This window comes from Marmota flaviventris, chromosome 17 (genome assembly GCF_047511675.1).
Source record: "Marmota flaviventris isolate mMarFla1 chromosome 17, mMarFla1.hap1, whole genome shotgun sequence".
In the NCBI taxonomy this organism is placed as follows: Eukaryota; Metazoa; Chordata; class Mammalia; order Rodentia; family Sciuridae; genus Marmota; species Marmota flaviventris.
The window spans coordinates 54,101,593-54,118,413 of NC_092514.1; the positions used below are offsets into that span (position 1 = coordinate 54,101,593).

At 46.1% G+C, this 16,821-nt stretch overlaps 1 protein-coding gene across 3 annotated transcripts; it reads right to left on the minus strand.

Moving 5' to 3' along the window:
- Window positions 1–5,647: 5,647 nt before the first annotated feature.
- Snx11 (sorting nexin 11) lies at window positions 5,648–15,713 on the minus strand. Of its 3 annotated transcripts, XM_027924705.2 has the most exons (8): window positions 15,630–15,713; window positions 13,444–13,503; window positions 12,441–12,495; window positions 11,898–11,984; window positions 11,454–11,554; window positions 8,988–9,083; window positions 8,530–8,742; window positions 5,648–7,458 (listed from the first exon to the last, which is right to left on the minus strand). In XM_027924705.2, exons 3-8 carry the CDS (start codon window positions 12,480–12,482, stop codon window positions 7,185–7,187), a joined length of 813 nt encoding a protein of 270 aa, XP_027780506.1. In that variant the 5' UTR covers window positions 12,483–12,495; window positions 13,444–13,503; window positions 15,630–15,713; the 3' UTR covers window positions 5,648–7,184. The 3 variants fall into 3 exon arrangements, with proteins under 3 accessions (XP_027780506.1, XP_027780507.1, XP_071460137.1); XM_027924706.3 differs by lacking the exon at window positions 13,444–13,503; XM_071604036.1 differs by lacking the exons at window positions 11,898–11,984; window positions 12,441–12,495; window positions 13,444–13,503.
- Between the last annotated feature and the right edge of the window lie 1,108 nt (window positions 15,714–16,821).

Sequence of the window (16,821 nt, forward strand, 5' to 3'; positions counted from 1 at the left end):
CTGGGATGTGTGGTTTTGCTACAAATAATGCAAAATGTGTTGCCCAGTCACCTGGGAAGGAAGGGATAGAGATGACCTGGCTCATCTGCTATCAAGCCTGGCAACGTCCCTTCTAATGAAGTCCTCCCCCCTGCAGTCCTCCCTCTGGTTTCTAGGCAAACATGCCAATGAGGCCTTATTTTCCCAATGCCCAGGCTGTTTTGAGAGGCCTGGTGTATCTGGCATCAGGCCGTTTGGGGGCTGGCCCGCTGTCAGCAACTGTGTGCGTTCAGTTCCCTCATGGGGTCCCATCACAGTCCTCCACATCTCCACATGGCAGAATGCCACCAAAGGAAACATTTCTGTGGCACTGGGCAATAGTGTGCCACTTCCTTGCCTCCTGTGATGGGAGTGAGTTCCAAGATGTTTCTAGTGCTGGTCCTCAAAGAGGGCATCTGGTTCCACTGTAGCTGCTCTCAACCTGATGGTGAACATCTGGCCACCTTTTATCCCATCATGGAACAGAAAACATCCCCCCCACCCCCTACCCTTTTTTTTTTTAACCAGGGATTGAATCCAGAGGCATTTAACCACTGAGCCGCATACCCAGCCCTTTATTTATTTGTACTTGTAGATGAACAGAATGCCTTTATTTTATTTATTTTTATGAGGTGCAGAGGAACAAACCCAGCACCTCACGCATGCTAGGCAAGCACTCTGCTGCTGAGCTACAGCCACAGCCCCTTTTTGAGACCAGGCCTTGCTAAGTTGCTAAGGCTGACTTTGAACCTGCCATCCTCCTGCCTCAGCCTCCCAAGCTGCTGGGATTACAGGCGTGGGCCACTGTGTCCAGCACAAACATTTCCCTTTTATCTGCAGTGGGACACACTGGCCTTACTATGCTATGAAATCACCAAGGTAGCACTTGCATGCCACCACTCCTGGGAGCTCGCACTCTGCAGGACCAGTCATCAATGTTCCACCTCTGGGAAAGCATCTGGAGATTTGAAATCATCTCTTAAACATCTCCAAGTTTAGTGGGGCAGAATGTGGAGCTAACGCCTTCATGCTGTTAGTACAGGGTTTCTCAACCTCACTTTTATTGATATTCTGAGCCAGAAAATTCTTTTTCTTTTTCTTTTTTTTTTTTTAGTTGTTGAAGGACCTTTATTTTATTTATTTATATGTGGTGTTGAGAATCAAACCTAGTGCCTCACACATGTGAGGCCAGCGCTCTACAACTGAACCATGACCCCAGCCCTGAGCCAGAAAATTCTATTTTGTAGCGGGCGTGGTGGCAGGCTTAAAGCCATCCTCAGCAACTTAACCAGGCCCTGAGCAACTTAGTGAGATCCTGTCTCAAAATAAAAAAAATAAAAATGGCTGGGGATGTAGCTCAGTGGTTAAGTGCTCCTGGGTTCAATGCCTGGTACCAAAAATATATATATATTGTTGAGGGCATCGTAAGAGGTCTAGAAGCATCTCTCAACTTCTTCCCACTGAATGCCAACAGTACTTCTCCCCCATCTACTCCACTCCCAACCCCAGTTATGACAAAAATGTTTCCAGGCAGTGGCAAACATCCCCTTGGGGAAAAATCCCCTCAGGTGAGAATCACTGTCTCAGGGCATTTGGGGCCTGCTGGGAGCTAAGCATAGACAAAGTGCCCTGGCTTCTAGAAGTTTGTACTTTGACCACTAGATAATGACAATGACCTTGGTTTATAGCAGGGGTGGGAAGATAAGCACATAAATTCCAGGAATGCTTCAGGACTTAAAAACCAGGAAGCCAGGACCTCTGCTCTTTTGAGATCTGTGAGCCCACGCTGCTACAGATTTGCACTGGGAAAATGACGCTTGAATATGACCACCCTCACCAGTTTGGAGAGGTAGTGAGTCTGTCATGTGTAGAGCTCTGTAGTTACCATCCCTTGTTTCCCTTTCCCATGGTAAACTTGGAAAAGGGTAGCACCAAAACCCTTGACTGGGAATGAGTAAAATTGTGTGTATGACTTCAGAACACGGGGTCCCAGAAATAACGCAGAGGCAGTCCTTCCACGGCAGCTGGTAGGGTATGTGCAGCGCCCAGGCTCCCTGACATCACACTGGGTCAGGCTGGCACTGTGCACCACACTTGGGGTGTGTTGACTGCAGTCCCCAGGCAGAAGTGGGGAAATTCAAAACAGATTGCTATCTCGCGGCTGTGATTTTCTCGGTCATCTGTGTTAGTTTAGGAGAAAGTTTTCTCATACAAGATGACTCCCAGGAGCTCTGTCAAGAACCAGAAACTAAATAAAAACAACAAAACAACGCGAACCCACTGCCCTCTCAAGAGGCCCAGACAGGATGAAGGGTCTGGTGCCTTTATTGTGTCTGCCTGTGCAGGCCAGACAGGACGGCCAGCGCTGGTCCTGGTGCCAGCCACAGCCCTGTCGATGCTGCCTCCCCTGGGCCCAGAATCTGAGGCACCTGGAAGGGTTATTAGCAGGATTGGAACTCATCCCTCTGCTGGGACTAGATCATAATTACAGTAATTTTCTAACAGAGCTCGGCAGTAGGACTGTTTAATCAGCATCGGACTCCCCTGTGCTCCCAGCCCTCATCACTCAAGGAGAGGAGTGGGATGGCTCTTAAAGAGACAGTGCCCGCCTTTCAGCGTTTAGAACAGATGTGTCCTAATTGGTAGAATATATCTAAGTCTCGTAGCTTACAGCAGGCAGGTTGCATTGCCTCCAACAGACTGCCTCAGGCTCTCACTATTCTGGGCCTTCTGCCGGAGGGACTGGCTGCTGGTGGGCCAGGCTTCCCACACCAACATGGGAAGGAACACACAGTGCTAAAGCACTTATGAAATAAAAGGCCCCTTCAAAACTGATGGTATGAAAAGAAATAGCTTGGGTGAAGGACAAGAAGAAGGGACTTGACTGCCACATAGAAAAAGAAACTTTGACTGGTGGCTTCCCACAATCCAAAGATTAGAGAAGCAGCTTGTGTTCCTGCCATTCCTGCCTTACCGTCCTCTACTTGTTATCCATGCCCCTTTAAGTCCAGTGCCCTTTGTTTCTTCTTTGCTTATAGACGGAAGTAGACCAGATCTCCCCTGAACCAAAAGTAAAATGTTTGCTTTGCTCCCTGATTGACTTAGGAGCACTGAGTCCTACGGAATGTGGCTCTTGCTATCACTTTGAGCACAAGTTATATTACTGTTCCTTGAAATCAGAGGTCTCCAGCTTTCTAGCTCCAAATGCAGTCATCACTGAACCACAACTGTCCCTCTCTCAAGATGTTAGGCCTGGCCCCTACTGCCCTGCTGGTAAACCAAAAGCACACTGGGTCTTTGCAGCATTTCCCGAAACAGTTCCTTAGAGAGAAGAGCTGTAGCAAAAGTTGATGAGAAATAAGGTGGGTGGGGGGCTTCCAAAGTGGGTTGAGGAAACCCTCTAGAAAGAAGGCACAGTATTAGGTAAGAAGATGAGGAAGGGGACCCTTATCCACAGTCCAAAGGTTACCTTGAGCCTGGCTGTGCGGCTTCTCCAGAACTGACTCCTGCTGGCAGAGGAGTCTTTGGCCTGGCAAAAACAAGTCTTTGGCTGGCAAATTTGCACACACCACCCCTCACTCAGGATCACTGCCCAGTGCTTAAAGAAGGAAGTGCCATCTTGCACTGTGGTGCTCATCTGGTTGGCTCTAGCCATGTCTCAGCTGGCTGCTAGTACATAAATCCAGAGGCCACAAATGTAACACTCCTGCAGGCTGAGGCAGGCCAGAGGCTGGCCTAGTCCCCTTTCTACCAAGGCCTCCTCACATCCTTCAGGCTCACTATCCACCCTCCACCCCAGGATGTTAATATTCAGCAAGAGCTGAGGGGTATAAACAAACTCACAAACATGGTGCTAACTATGCCCAATCTAAATGTTAAAAGCCTGTGAAGTAAATCAGATAGGATGGGAGGTACCTAGAACTTGGTAGTATGGATTTAAGTCCTCAGCAATCAGAAGCTAAGGACTGTGAATGACCTGATTTCTGAGTACTCAGAAAAGCTCTATAGGGAGATTTTCCCCCCTTGAGTATAGTAGTGGATTTAACATGTTTTTAAAGAGATTTGAGGGGCTGTGAATGTACGTAGTTCAATAGTAGAGTGCTCACCTAGCATGTGAGAGACCCTGGGCTTGATCCCCAGCACTGCAAAAAAAAAAAAAAAAAAAGTCTTTGGCCTGGCAAATTTGCACACACCTGTAATCCCAGCTATTCGGGAGACTGAGAAGTACTGACTGAACTGGTCTGGAGTAGGGCCTAGGCATGTGTGTGTGTGTGTGTGTGTGTGTCTCAGTGTTACTAGGGATTGAACTCAGGGCCTCACATATGCTAGGCAAGTTCTCTATCACTGAGCCACGACCCCAGCCCTTTTAAATTTTTAATTTTTTTTTAAATTTCGACACGGGGTCTTGCTAAATTGCCAAGGCTGGCCTCACCCATGCTATCTTCCTGCCTCAACCTCCCAAAGCAGGAACCACAATGTCCAGCCAAACATACTTAATAGTCACATTCAGCTCAGCTTGCTCAGTCAGAAATTGAGTATAAAAAGTCCCTACCTTCCTTCCTCATTGGGCATTGAGAAGGTCAAATAAAGTGATTCATATAAAACTTACTCTTTTTAAGAAAACCTAACCCCTTCCCCCGACCCCAACATACAAACTTCCACCAAATAATCCCTACCTCTGAGCTTAGATCACTTTTCCTAGGTAATAGAAGATTAGACTTGGACTAGGGAAGTAGCTAGCAGAGAAAATATGACTAAAGCAGGCTCTGACCCTGCCTTACACAGCAAATCTAAACAAGAAATAATTTCATTCTACAAAACAGCTCAATGGGCCATCCCCTCACCCCAGCTAGCAACTCCCATTTCATAGAAGTCATCCAGCTGTGCTGCACAGACCTGAGCACACACAGGGCAAGAAATACACAAGGGGGGCATATGGTGCTTGTCTGGATGAAGAGGAAAGTCAAGCTTTGCTGTTTTTCTGGTACACAGGCCCATGTTATTAGGAAAGCTCTCTCCTTAGTTCATCTCCTTCCACAGCCCATACTCAACTCATCACAAGACCAAGAGGGGCCAGCGCTGGCCGCAGATTAACTGAGGTGTTGTATGCTCTGCTGCTAATGGACCGTTAAAAAAGGTGGGAGTCAGAAAAATCACATCCACGTCTTTGAACAGTGCCTGCTGTCCTAGCAGCCCAGCCTGCTGGCACAACTAGTTGCTGAGTACCAACTCCAGGAAGAGAAGGGCGAACAGAAGAAGGCCAACCCAGCTTGCTGTTTTTTGGCTGAGTAGGGAATTGACACAGACCACCTCCGGCTCCTGTCTGGAAGTTTCGAGATCAGAGAGCTTCAGGCACAGCTGGGTTCACAGCTGCACCATTTGGAGCATTGGACTCATTAATATTCATGAGCCATCCCCACCAATCGGCAGAGCGGATGCCATTAGCTTAGCATCTGTCGGGTTTTTGTGAGGGTTGTGTATGGAGTTTTTTTCCCCTTTTAAATGAACTTCTTTTGACATTTTGGATTTGCCTCTGTAGGTTCTCTATTCTTGCCTTGCTCTGCTGCATGATATAAAGAAGAGACCCAGGGGAGGCGGGCAGGAAAGAAGGATGAATACCAGCCAGGGCTTTGCATCTGCCTGTTGACAAACTTTATTTCTCTTTTAGCACCTGGCACCTCAGACAGGCTTCGAGGATGGAAGCAGCATCAGGTAAATTATACCTAACAAGGTTCATGCCCAGAACTGTGAGAAGAGCTGGATCCTGAGTATTTGGAAGACAATCCTTCCTCCAGTGGTGAACTTGAGCTCACACACAATGCAGGAGAGCTACAGTGCACAGTCCTGAACCATTATTTCCATGCTGATAAATTCATGATTTATGAAAGTAACTACTGCCAGCCCTCACTCCCTCCTTCTCTGCTACAGCTTGTTAGACACAAATTGCAACAACAGTCTTAAATACTTGCATTTTATTTCAGGCCAAAGCCCCTCAACTCTGAACTAAATGCCATGACAGTCCCACAACAGAGGCTGGTAGTAAAAGAAACCACCGACAGGCAGGTTCACTAGAGGGGGGAGGAGTGGGCTAGAGGGGTAAAAGCCACACACATGAACCCGAGAGCAGAGCAATGCAGGAAGCCAGCAGCACTGCTCCTACCAGCTCTGGCTCTCAGTGGAGAGGAATTATGGCAGCAGGAGGGCAGAATGCCTCATTGTCTGAAGGAAGGCATGTTGTTTCTCATCTCCATCCCCAGAGCCCTCTTTTCCAGGCAGAAACAAAGCCCGGATGCCCCACTGGACTGAACATACTAATATACAACCTCCCTGCAACACAGCAGAGGGACTCAGTGGCGGATGAAGCCCTGGGGGTAGGGAGCTATTACTAAAGGAGAAGAATTCAAAAAAGAAAAGAACCCACATTGATCTTGCAGAAAAGATAACCAAGGTTCTGCTTTATAAGCAGAAGGCAGTGACAGCCCAGGACAACCTTTTCCAAAACAAAGCCCCTGATATGCTGCCTTTTCCTCTGACCACCCCTTCTCTCTCATGAGCCATAAGCTACGCATGGCTCTTAGGCTCCACTTAGCCCAACTGAGGTCTTGGGATCCACTGGAAATGCCAGCAACAAGAGTCACAGCACCAGTTCCATTCAGTGGTATTAGTGATGGAAGTCATTCTAAGAGGTAAATGAGAGAGGCCAGCCTCTCTAAAACAAAGTGCTCCAGGGGCTACAGCAAAAACTGATGCCAGCCAAGATGGAAATATAACTATATAAGCATCCCTGTTGGGACAATATTCAATCTGGCAGCTTAGAATCTACCACATATAGGTCCCAAAAACCAGTCACTAGAGGCAGTGCTCCTGAGCCTATAAACAAACACCTGAAGAAACTCAACTCCTGCAACAGTAAAAACAGGGTTCCATTCAAAACCAACAACCTCTGGCCTAACTTACAAACAAGTGTGTGGTGTCTGTTCCTATGGAAGAGGCATGAAGGACAGTCACAACCAACCTCTATGTAGCCAACCAGAGCAGAGGCAACTGTCAGATGCTAAGCAGCCTGACTTCCCCCACACCTGCCCTGTGCCCAAAACTCATGGCCTGCATCTCCTTCATCTGCCTCGAAGCAGAGCAGAGCAGAGCAGAGCAGAACAGAACAGAGCTCACTTTTCCCAAACTGAGTCTAACTGATCCAGGTCCAAAGGCACAGCATGGTCCCTTCCCATAGCCTTCCTCACAGGCTGGAGAGCAGAGGTTTCCTCATCAGATCTTGAAAAATCACAGCATGACAATGAAGATTGAGGTGGCAGGGTGGGACTTTCCAAGGAAGGAGCCTCAGAGTCAACCACAGGAACCCACACTTCTAAAGGGTCCTTCTCTTCACTGGGAGGTGGTGAGGGAGAGTTCCTCTTCCCTGATCTTGGAAGAAAACAGCAACTGGAAAAGAGGGAAAAAGGAATAGAAACTTATGAACAGAGAAGCAAAAATGAATGCACCCAGGCATGGTGGTTACACGCCTGTAATCCAGTAGCTAGGGAGGCTAAGGCAGGAGGAGCACAAATTCAAAATCAGCCTCAGCAACTTAGTAAGACCCTGTCTCAAGATAAAAAATAAAAATGACTTGGGATGTGCTCAGTGGTTAAGTACCCCTGTGACCAAAAAAAAAAAAAAAAAGAATGGGTGGGCCTAGGGAATAAATAAACCAAAGGTGGTATATTCATGCAATGAAATATTTTTCAGTCATAAAAGAGAATAAAGTACTGCTACCATGCTACAATATGGATGAACTTGGGAAAATATTACACTAAGTGGAAAAAAAAAAAACAGTTATGCAAAACCATGTATGACTCCTCATGTGTGAACTGTCCTAGTAGGAAAATTCATAGAAAGTAGACTCATGGTTGCCAGTGGAGGAATGGAGAGTCAGAGTCACTCTCATGGGTGCAGGGTTTCTTTTTTCAGAACATGAAAATATTCTCAAATCAACAATAGTGACTCTGTGAATTTACTAAAAACTACTAAAAAGGTAAATTTTAGTCAGGTGCAGTGGCATACATCTATAATCCCAGCTACTCAAGAGGCAGAGGCAAGAGAATAACAAGTTCAAGGCCAGCCTGGGCAACTTGATGAGACTGTCTCAAAATAAAAATAAAAAGGGCTGGGGATATGGCTCAGTGCTAGAGCATGATAGCATGTACAAGGCCCTGGTTCAATGCCTAAAACCACCAAAACAAAAGAACAAAACAAAACAAAAGGTGAATTTTGTATCAATAAAGTTCTTATTGAAAGAGGAGGCAGGTAAAAAATATTATAAATAAGAAAGCCTTCCCCCTTTTTCTCCCTGGGTTTCAATAAGAGACCCTGCTACCCATTCAGGATGAGAGAATCATGCACTCAGAGAATAAGGTCTTTTGAAAGGCCACTGTAACATTTCTTTCCCTAACAGACACCCTACTGGCCAAGGCAGTAACCCCAACCCCAGATATCTCAAAGAAACACTCCAATTACCTGTTAGGCTGGTCTCCTTTAGCCAAGTGAGAGGCGCTCGACCTCTCTTCCTGGGCCCAGCCACAGTTTGACATAGCATAGTGAAGAATGGCATCAGAAACAGTCATAGGGCTTCGGCCCTGAACACAGGCTTCTATCTCAGGTACTGAGAGCTGGCTTTGCAGGAAGAGGTGCAACTGACTGTCTGATAGGAGGACTACACTCTGCAGGACCCTGAAGTGACACAGGGAGCACAACACAGAGCATCACCCTGAGGAACTGCTCACCATCTCTTTCTCTGATGATCTTCTAGCCAGTGAGCACTGAGGATATGAGGGCACAAGAAAAAGTGCCCAGCACAAATGTGCCTCCATAAACAGGGCAGGGTTTACATCCCCTCTGGCGCCTTTTGCTGCCCCCACCCCCACCCCACCACTACCCTGGCAGCCAGGGGTAGGTAGCTCTGCATATCCACTCACTTTTCCAGGAAGTGCTGCAGACCTTGTCGTCGCTTCTCAATGAACTCATCCGAGCTGCCAAAAAAGGCTGACTTGCCAGGAAGTTCAGGTACAGGCCTGTGGAGTCATAGAATGTAACATCCAAGATAAAGGTAATATCCAAGAGAGTCACTCCAGTTTCTGATCAAGGACTCCCTGAAGCCGGGAGCACTGGTACATGCCTGTAATCTTAGTGGCTCAGGAGGCTGAGGCAGAAGGAGCACGAGTTCAAAATCAGCCTTAGAAACTTAGCAAGACCCTGTGTTGAAAGTTCAAAAACAGCCTCAGCAATTTAGCGAGACCGTATCTCAAATGATAAAAAGAGTTGGGGATGTGGCTCAGTAGTTAAGCATCCCCAGGGTTCAATGCCTGGTACCCCCCCCCCAAAAAAAAGTATTCCCTGAAAAGATGCCAAATCAATACAATTAGCTTATACTTATAAGTGCCGTATGTCAGGCACTATGCTCATCATTAACAAACATTTCATTTAATACTCGAAAAACCACACAGGTGCAATAGTACACACCTCTAATTTCAGCAACTTGTGAGGCTGAGGCAGGAGGATTATTAGTTTGAGGCCAGCCTCAGCAACTTAATAAGACCCTGTCTCAAAATAAAAAATAAATAAATAAAATGGACACACAAAGTCTCATGCCTGAAATTTTCTAAAAGTGGCTGAGTTGAAGTAAGTCATCCACCAACTCTTTAAACTTTCCTAGCTTCTAGCCTCTCTTAGGAAATACAATAGTATTTTTTTTTTTTTTTTTTGGACCAAGTTATTTCAACTTATTTCATAAGTTGCTAAGACTGGCTTTGAACTTGCAATCCTCCTGTCTCAGCCTCCTGAACCGCTGGGATTATAGGCATGCACCACCATGCCCAGATATACTTTTTTTTAGAGTATGAGGGATTGAACCCAGGTACACTCTACCACTGAGCTGAATCCCCAGCCCTTTTTAGTTTTTATTTTGAAACAGTGTCTCACTAGTTGCTCAGGCTGGCAGTGAACTTGTGATCATCCTGCCTCAGTCTTCCAAGTAGCACCACCACACCTGGCTATATAACACATACTTTAAAAAAAAACAACAGCCAGTCAGGCTCAGTTGTGGTGGCACATACTATAAGGTCAGCTACTTGGGAGTCTAAAGCAGGAGTCACAAATTTGAGACCACTATGGGCAATTTAGTAAGAATCTACCTCAAAATAAAAGGGTTGGGGATATAGTTGAGTAGCAGAGCACTTGTCTAGCATGCATGGATCTCTGGGTTCAATTCCTAATACCACAAAATAAAACAAAAAAACAGGCCTCCTGGAGTAGGTCATTCAACAGGCCATCCATCCATTACCACCTAGCATTTGGGTGTCCATTCTCAACCTCCTGAGCTGAATGGAAATCACTATTCTCATTCTCTCCACTTTTAGAATGTAACAAGGGGAGTGAGTGAGAAGTGAATAATAACTGTCTTTCCTAAAGTTCTGGTGTATCTCTGGAAAAGGAGTGCTATACTAAAAAGGAAAAAAAAAAATGACATTTTTACATATCAAATGAATAAGAACATTCTTGTCAAATGAGCCCAGGTGTTTAAAATTTCCTGATAACTAGTGATAAGCACATATAAAATTCTAGCAGTACATCTGTTAAACCTTAGACTAAGAAGTACATTAAAACAATATAAGCTGAGTGCAGTGGCACACGCCTGTAACCCAGCAGCTCAGGAGGTTGAGACAGAAGGATTGAAAGTTTAAGCCAGCCTCAGCAATTTAGCAAGGCCCTAAGCCTCCATGAGACCCTATGTCGAAATAAAAAAATAAAAAAGGTTGAGGATGTGGCTCAGTGGTTAAGCGCCCCTGGGTTCAATCTGGGTTCAATCCCCAGGCATAGTGGCATATGCCTGTTATCTCAAAAACTCTGGAGGCTGAGGAAGGAGGATCAAAAGTTCAAAGCCAGCCTCAGCAATTTATCAAGGCCCTGTCTCAAAATAAAAAAGGCTGGGCGCTGGGGTTGTGGCTCAGTGGTAGAACACTTGCCTAGCACGTGTGAGGCCCTGAGTTCAAGTCTCAGCACCACATATAAATAAATAAAATAAGGGTCCACTGAAAACTAAAAAAAAATATTAAAAGAGCCAGGTACAGTAGCACACGCCTGTAATCCCAGCAGCTCAGGAGGCTGAGACAGGAGGATTCTGAGGTCAAAACCAATCTCAGCAATGGCAGAGTGCTAAGCAACTCAATGAGACCCTGTCTCTAAATATAATACAAAATAGGGCTGGGGATATAGCTCAGTGTGAGTGCCCCTGAGTTCAATCCCCAGTACCAAAAAAAGAGACATTTCATAGTCTCTTTAGTTCCCAGCATGTTTCAAGTTCTCTTCACTGTCAACTCCAAATTTCCAAGTAAGCACCTAAAAAGCCTGACTCAGACCCAAGAAGGAAGCAAGAGCAAACTCACACCAAACCAGCATTCCTCTGGAGCTGTTTTCTCAGCCACACAAACTCTCGGTAGCGGCGTCGCACACAGGAAGTTTTTGCAGTAAAAGCCTTGCTGTTGGTCTGCAGGAAGTGTTTAAAATTTAGTTTTTATTTTGAAACAGTGGAGGAAGTATGTGAAAGGAGTTAAGTGGAAAAAGACTAAGTTCACATGAGCTCCCCATCAGCACTTCCGCTGAGGAACCAAGCTATCCAGTCACAGTCATGATTGGGGTCCCCAGCAGAGCAAGATGCCACCGGGCAGCCTGAAAGCAATACCTCAAGCTCCTCCCTCTCCTCCCTCCGTTCTTTTCTTCCAAGTTTTCTGTCTTGGGTCACTGGAAACACCCACAAACTGGTTCCACCTCAGCACAAGCCCTCAGCCCTAGAAAATGTTGACCCCAATACAGAATTTTGACGCACTCACGTGGAGGAATATCTTATAATCCACATAAGAATTCCAGGAGCCCTCATTCTGCACGCGGGGGTCCTGAACACGCACAGTGATCACTTCCTGTAGGTAAAAAATGCTCCCTCAGCTTCAGCTTAGCCACACAGCAAGATAGCTTTAGGAACACAGGTTGCCAGATTTTCCCTTCCAACACCAATTTTCAACCATTTCTTCATTCACTCAATTCCACAAATATTTACTAAGTATCTACTATGTGTCCAACACAATTCTAGGTATTGGGAACAGAGTGTGAACAAGACACAAAAATCTCTGTCCTCAAGAAACTTACATTCCAATACTTTCCAACTAGTGGAAAAGTTTGTCAAAATGGAGCCTCACTTTTCAGCAATGCTGCTGCTATTGATTTCCTTCTCCTAGCTTTATTTTGAGCTCATAAGAACCACCAAGGTATTATAGTGGAAAGAACACCACTGAGCAATGATTTGCACCTTTGTGTCTTCACTGCCCCCTCACACCCCCTCCACCTGCTACCCACCCATTCCTGGAGACCATTCTTACCTCCTGCTCTTGGTTCTCTGACATCCTACACCAAACACCCATTGGGAGAAAACATCTAAGAGGGACAGAGGATATAGGAATAATCATGGTTAGTTAATATGCCTCTATTCTTATTGCTCTTTGCCAGGGCAAAACGCAAAAACTTTTAAGAGAGTCCCCCTGAGGGATTTGCTTCCCTTCTTAGACCCCTACTGGGACCCTCCTCTACAAAGCCATCTCTACATAAAGTACACTGGGATCTGCTGAGTTTGTCTCAGACAACCAGAAAGGCAGGTTCAGTTGAAAACAGAAACTCTTGCCTTGAGGACTGTGGGTGCAGCAGGTCTAGTGGGCGCTGGGAGTACAGCTTTGAAAATGAGCCTAACAGTGCCCCCTCCTGGCTATTTAGAGACAACCGCATTCCCACAAATACCAATGCTCCTGAATCTCTCTCTTTTGTCTTGCTAACCACAGTCACCTCCCAACAGGTGAATCATGAAGCTGGAATGCTCCAGGGAGCACCTGAGTGGGCTGCCCAGTTGCAACCTTCCTTTATGGAATCTGTTCTCTGGAACTGGAGCCAATAGTTCTAATCATTTCCTTCCTCCCTCTCTCTCTCTCTCTCTCTCTCTCTCTCTCTCTCTCTCTCTCTCTCTCTCTCTCTCTCTCTCGACATGCCATCCGGTTTGTACCTCTGCCCAAGCACCCCACAGCTGCGCAGGTTGAGTCAGGATGCATTCTGCTCCTTTGTAAAGATTCATTAAAGCCTAAGCCCATGATTTCCCCCAGTGTGGTAGTTTACATGTATAGCGACATCGCCCACTCCGACAAGGGGACCATGAAGGCTGCAGCACAGGGTTACTCAAGTCCAAAGGGGCCCATGATGTCACCTTCTGTTAAAATACAGCACTAATCTTGTTACTCCTAGAACCACTCCAACAGCATCCTCCCTGGCTGCTGCCTCCACCCCCTTCCTCTCTCTTAAGAGCGGAACAATAAGGTTTAATTTCCCTTTCCAATTTACCTTGAAATGAAAACTGACTTCAGCCAATATGTACTGCCAACAAATGATCCGGGCTGACTCCTGGGAAAACAAGACTATCTCGAAGCTCTCCCTTTCCTCCCCCCCATGCCCATTCACACACCCACTCATTTTTACAGTCCCACAATTAATTTTAAACACATTCTCTTATTAGTTCTGCCTTACCATTAGAAGAGTGTGTAATGAGTTTCCTTCTATTTTATGTTTTGCTAACACAAGGCTAATGTTTCAAAAGAAGGAGAACTCATTTACAGCAAGAAATTAGCAGAGCAAACAGCTTTTGCAATTCTTTCCAATATACCAGAAGGTCTCTCTACAGACAGACATTGCACGCAGAGACGAAGCTACATGGTAGATGACAAAATTGGGCTACACTGTGGAGTAAACCCAAGGTTTTGCAATTTTAATACCATATTAAACAGTATTCTTGCTGACAATCTGATTTTTCATTTAATGCAGTCACTACCTCCAAGGGGTCTTGAACTGAAAGGTAAAAAATTCCAATTCCTTCAAATGCCTTTTGTGTGACAATTATATGATTTCCTTTATTATTATTAAATTATTATTATGAAACAAACAAAAAAGAAAGAAACTCCAATTCCCTAACAACCCATGTATAGCTTTCCATATGTAAGGAATCAAACGGCTGTGACCAAGAAGAGCAGACATACTTTCTGTGAACAATTAACCTTGTTTTCAAAAAATTCATTTGCTCTTCTCTTTTCAAGCATTTGGTAAATTGCCAGCACAGGAACAGCGAATCAAATATTCTAAAGTGTCTTTTCATGAAAGTAAAGATAGGAAAAATAATGACAATGAAGCCATAGTCATCCACATACTCAGTGGAGCTCACATATCTCCTGTGCCTTGAAAGGTACACCAAATTCAGAAGCATAATTTAGTAACTGAAAGGTCATCACATCTTTGGTCTTAAGGAGTATTTTGGTAGGGACCTGCAACACCTCCATGTGGAAGTTCTTTTCCTTTGGGGCCAACATCACTTAAAAACAAGTAGTTATATACTGCCTTAAAAAAAAAAAAAAAAAAAAAAAAAACCCAGGACCCCAAGATGCTGTATATTTAAATCTAGGTTTAAAGGGCACTGACAAAGTTTTGGTTGTAACTTTCCTTAAAAATATGAACAAATATAAAAACATAGACCCCAAGTGACAATTCCTAGCAACCACTTTATCCATCAGCTCCTTCTTATGGATGCCACTCCTCAAAAGAAATGAAGCTCAGTTCTGCCCTTCAAGGAGAAGCAGGAAGTTCTCTCACACTTAGCTCTATAAATAGGAGATTGATCTGTGCATGATTCAAAGGATAGACTCAGTGACCCTCCCAGTTACAGAACTTAGTGCTAATTTCACAGGCTTTTTTGGGCTCTTTCAATCACTTTCAAAGTGTCCTTTACTCTAGGTGAGAACCTGATTGTTCACAAACTAGATTCCTTTTAAAGCATTCCAAAGTTAACAACTCAAGGTAGCAATTTGAGGCCTGTGCCTCACCATTCTATCTCCCATTTAAACTACTTCAAAAGAAAAGTTAAAACCAAAACAGGCTAAAAAAGTAGAGTAGGCCAAGATTCTCATCCATTCTTAGTTATTCTTGAACCCTTGGTGCCACATGGCAAATGGAAACTCAAAAAGTTCTTCCTAAATACCAACAGGTGTTAGAGCAAGTTCCTGACTGACCAAACTCTGTGTGACTTCAACCGTGCATCTTTTTGTTCACCTGTCACCGGTTCCTCCTTCCACTTGTAAGTGACCAAGGCCAACACAATCTAGGTCAAGTTCTTTGTGTTGGAGTAAACTACCTGCTATCACATTGCCCCACCCCAGTCCTAGCCGCCTTGGTAAATGTCCCCAAACTCTTTTACTATAGCAACTCCTCTACCATTCTTAACAAACTAGGAGCAAAAGAGTTACACGGTCCTTTTCCTTTCCGGATTAAGCTTGGGGAGTGGGAAGGAAGATACCCTATACTTGCAAAGTAAACCGAAAAGCCAGGTTTCCTTTCTTGGATCTCCAACAAGTCCTCGCCTTCATTTCGAGTGGCGAAGTTGTCAAGCGAGGCTGACATCCAAGTGCCACTATCGACACTCCAGCCCACGCCCCCGCACCTGAAAGCTGCACCAACTCCCCGGGACCCTGCCCACGCCCCCTCACCTGAGAGCAGCACCAGCTCCCCACAGCGACACCGCCAGCACCCCACCACATAGCCCGAGTCACCGCTTCTCCTTCCGGGTGAGTCGCCGGTGCCGCGGTGCACGACGGGAGACGACTCTCGACGCGCCAATCACGGGTACCCAGGACGCCCCGCCCCTGCAGGCCCGGGCTCTCAGTGGCTACCTGCTCCCAGGACGAGGTTACGCCCAGCCTAGTCCGGGGACTGGAGTTGGCGGCCTCTCAACTCAGCTGCAGGGCGGGCGCGGGCACAGTGTGAGAGGTAACGAATGGGTACTGACAACCAATCCGGAGCCTCGTCCCGCCCACCGCCGTCAAGTACAGCCAATCAATGTTCAAGAAGCATCCCGGGTCCCCGGGAGCTGAGACGTTCTCGCCGGTGTCACTGTGGTTCCAGTTGTGTAAAGGGCAGTTTGTGGTATGGGAGGTTCAGGGGAGAAAACACCCATATTTCTGTAGCCTCGCTAAATTCCGAGAGAGCCCAGCTTGGACCCCATAACCTGCAGTTCCCCAGTGGAGCTATCAAGGGAATTCCCACTCTGATTCCGAAAGCCACAGATTAACCCGAAAACTGAAGTTGAAAGGGCCCAGCACCTCTCAGTGACTCGCAGAAACTGTGATAGCAAACCTGACCCCAAGATGGCGACTGATTCCCGGAATAATCACCAAAGAAGGAAGATAGTTATTATGTAAAGTGGGTGTAACCAGGTCAAGGGAGGAACTAGGACCCCTGGCTGACCGCAAAAATTTGCTTTTGTAAGTCGCTTGCTTGCTTGGCAGTAAACTGCTAGGACAAGAGAGAGATGCCACCTACACCGAGCTTTGCGGTTTTTCCCTTTCTAACCCCAGCCCTGACATGGATTGGGGGCCGCCCTCCTTTACTGTGGAGCGAGCCCCGGCCGGTAATAAAGGCTTCCCATTGGAATACTGCTGACCCTGTGTAGACTATTTTATTATCAAGGGGATTTACTGGCGGGATATAACATTCTGGAGGCCCAGCAAGATCCCATTACTCCCACGGTTCGCAGCCCAGATTGCCTAAGAGATGTGCCTTAGCCTCTCTCCGTTTTGAAAAAGTCCCTAACCACCCCCGGACCCCCGAACTTCGACCGTCTGTTTCTCTGTCCGGTGAGTTAACTCGGTTGGGGACAAGATCAGACTGGACGCAGTCGCT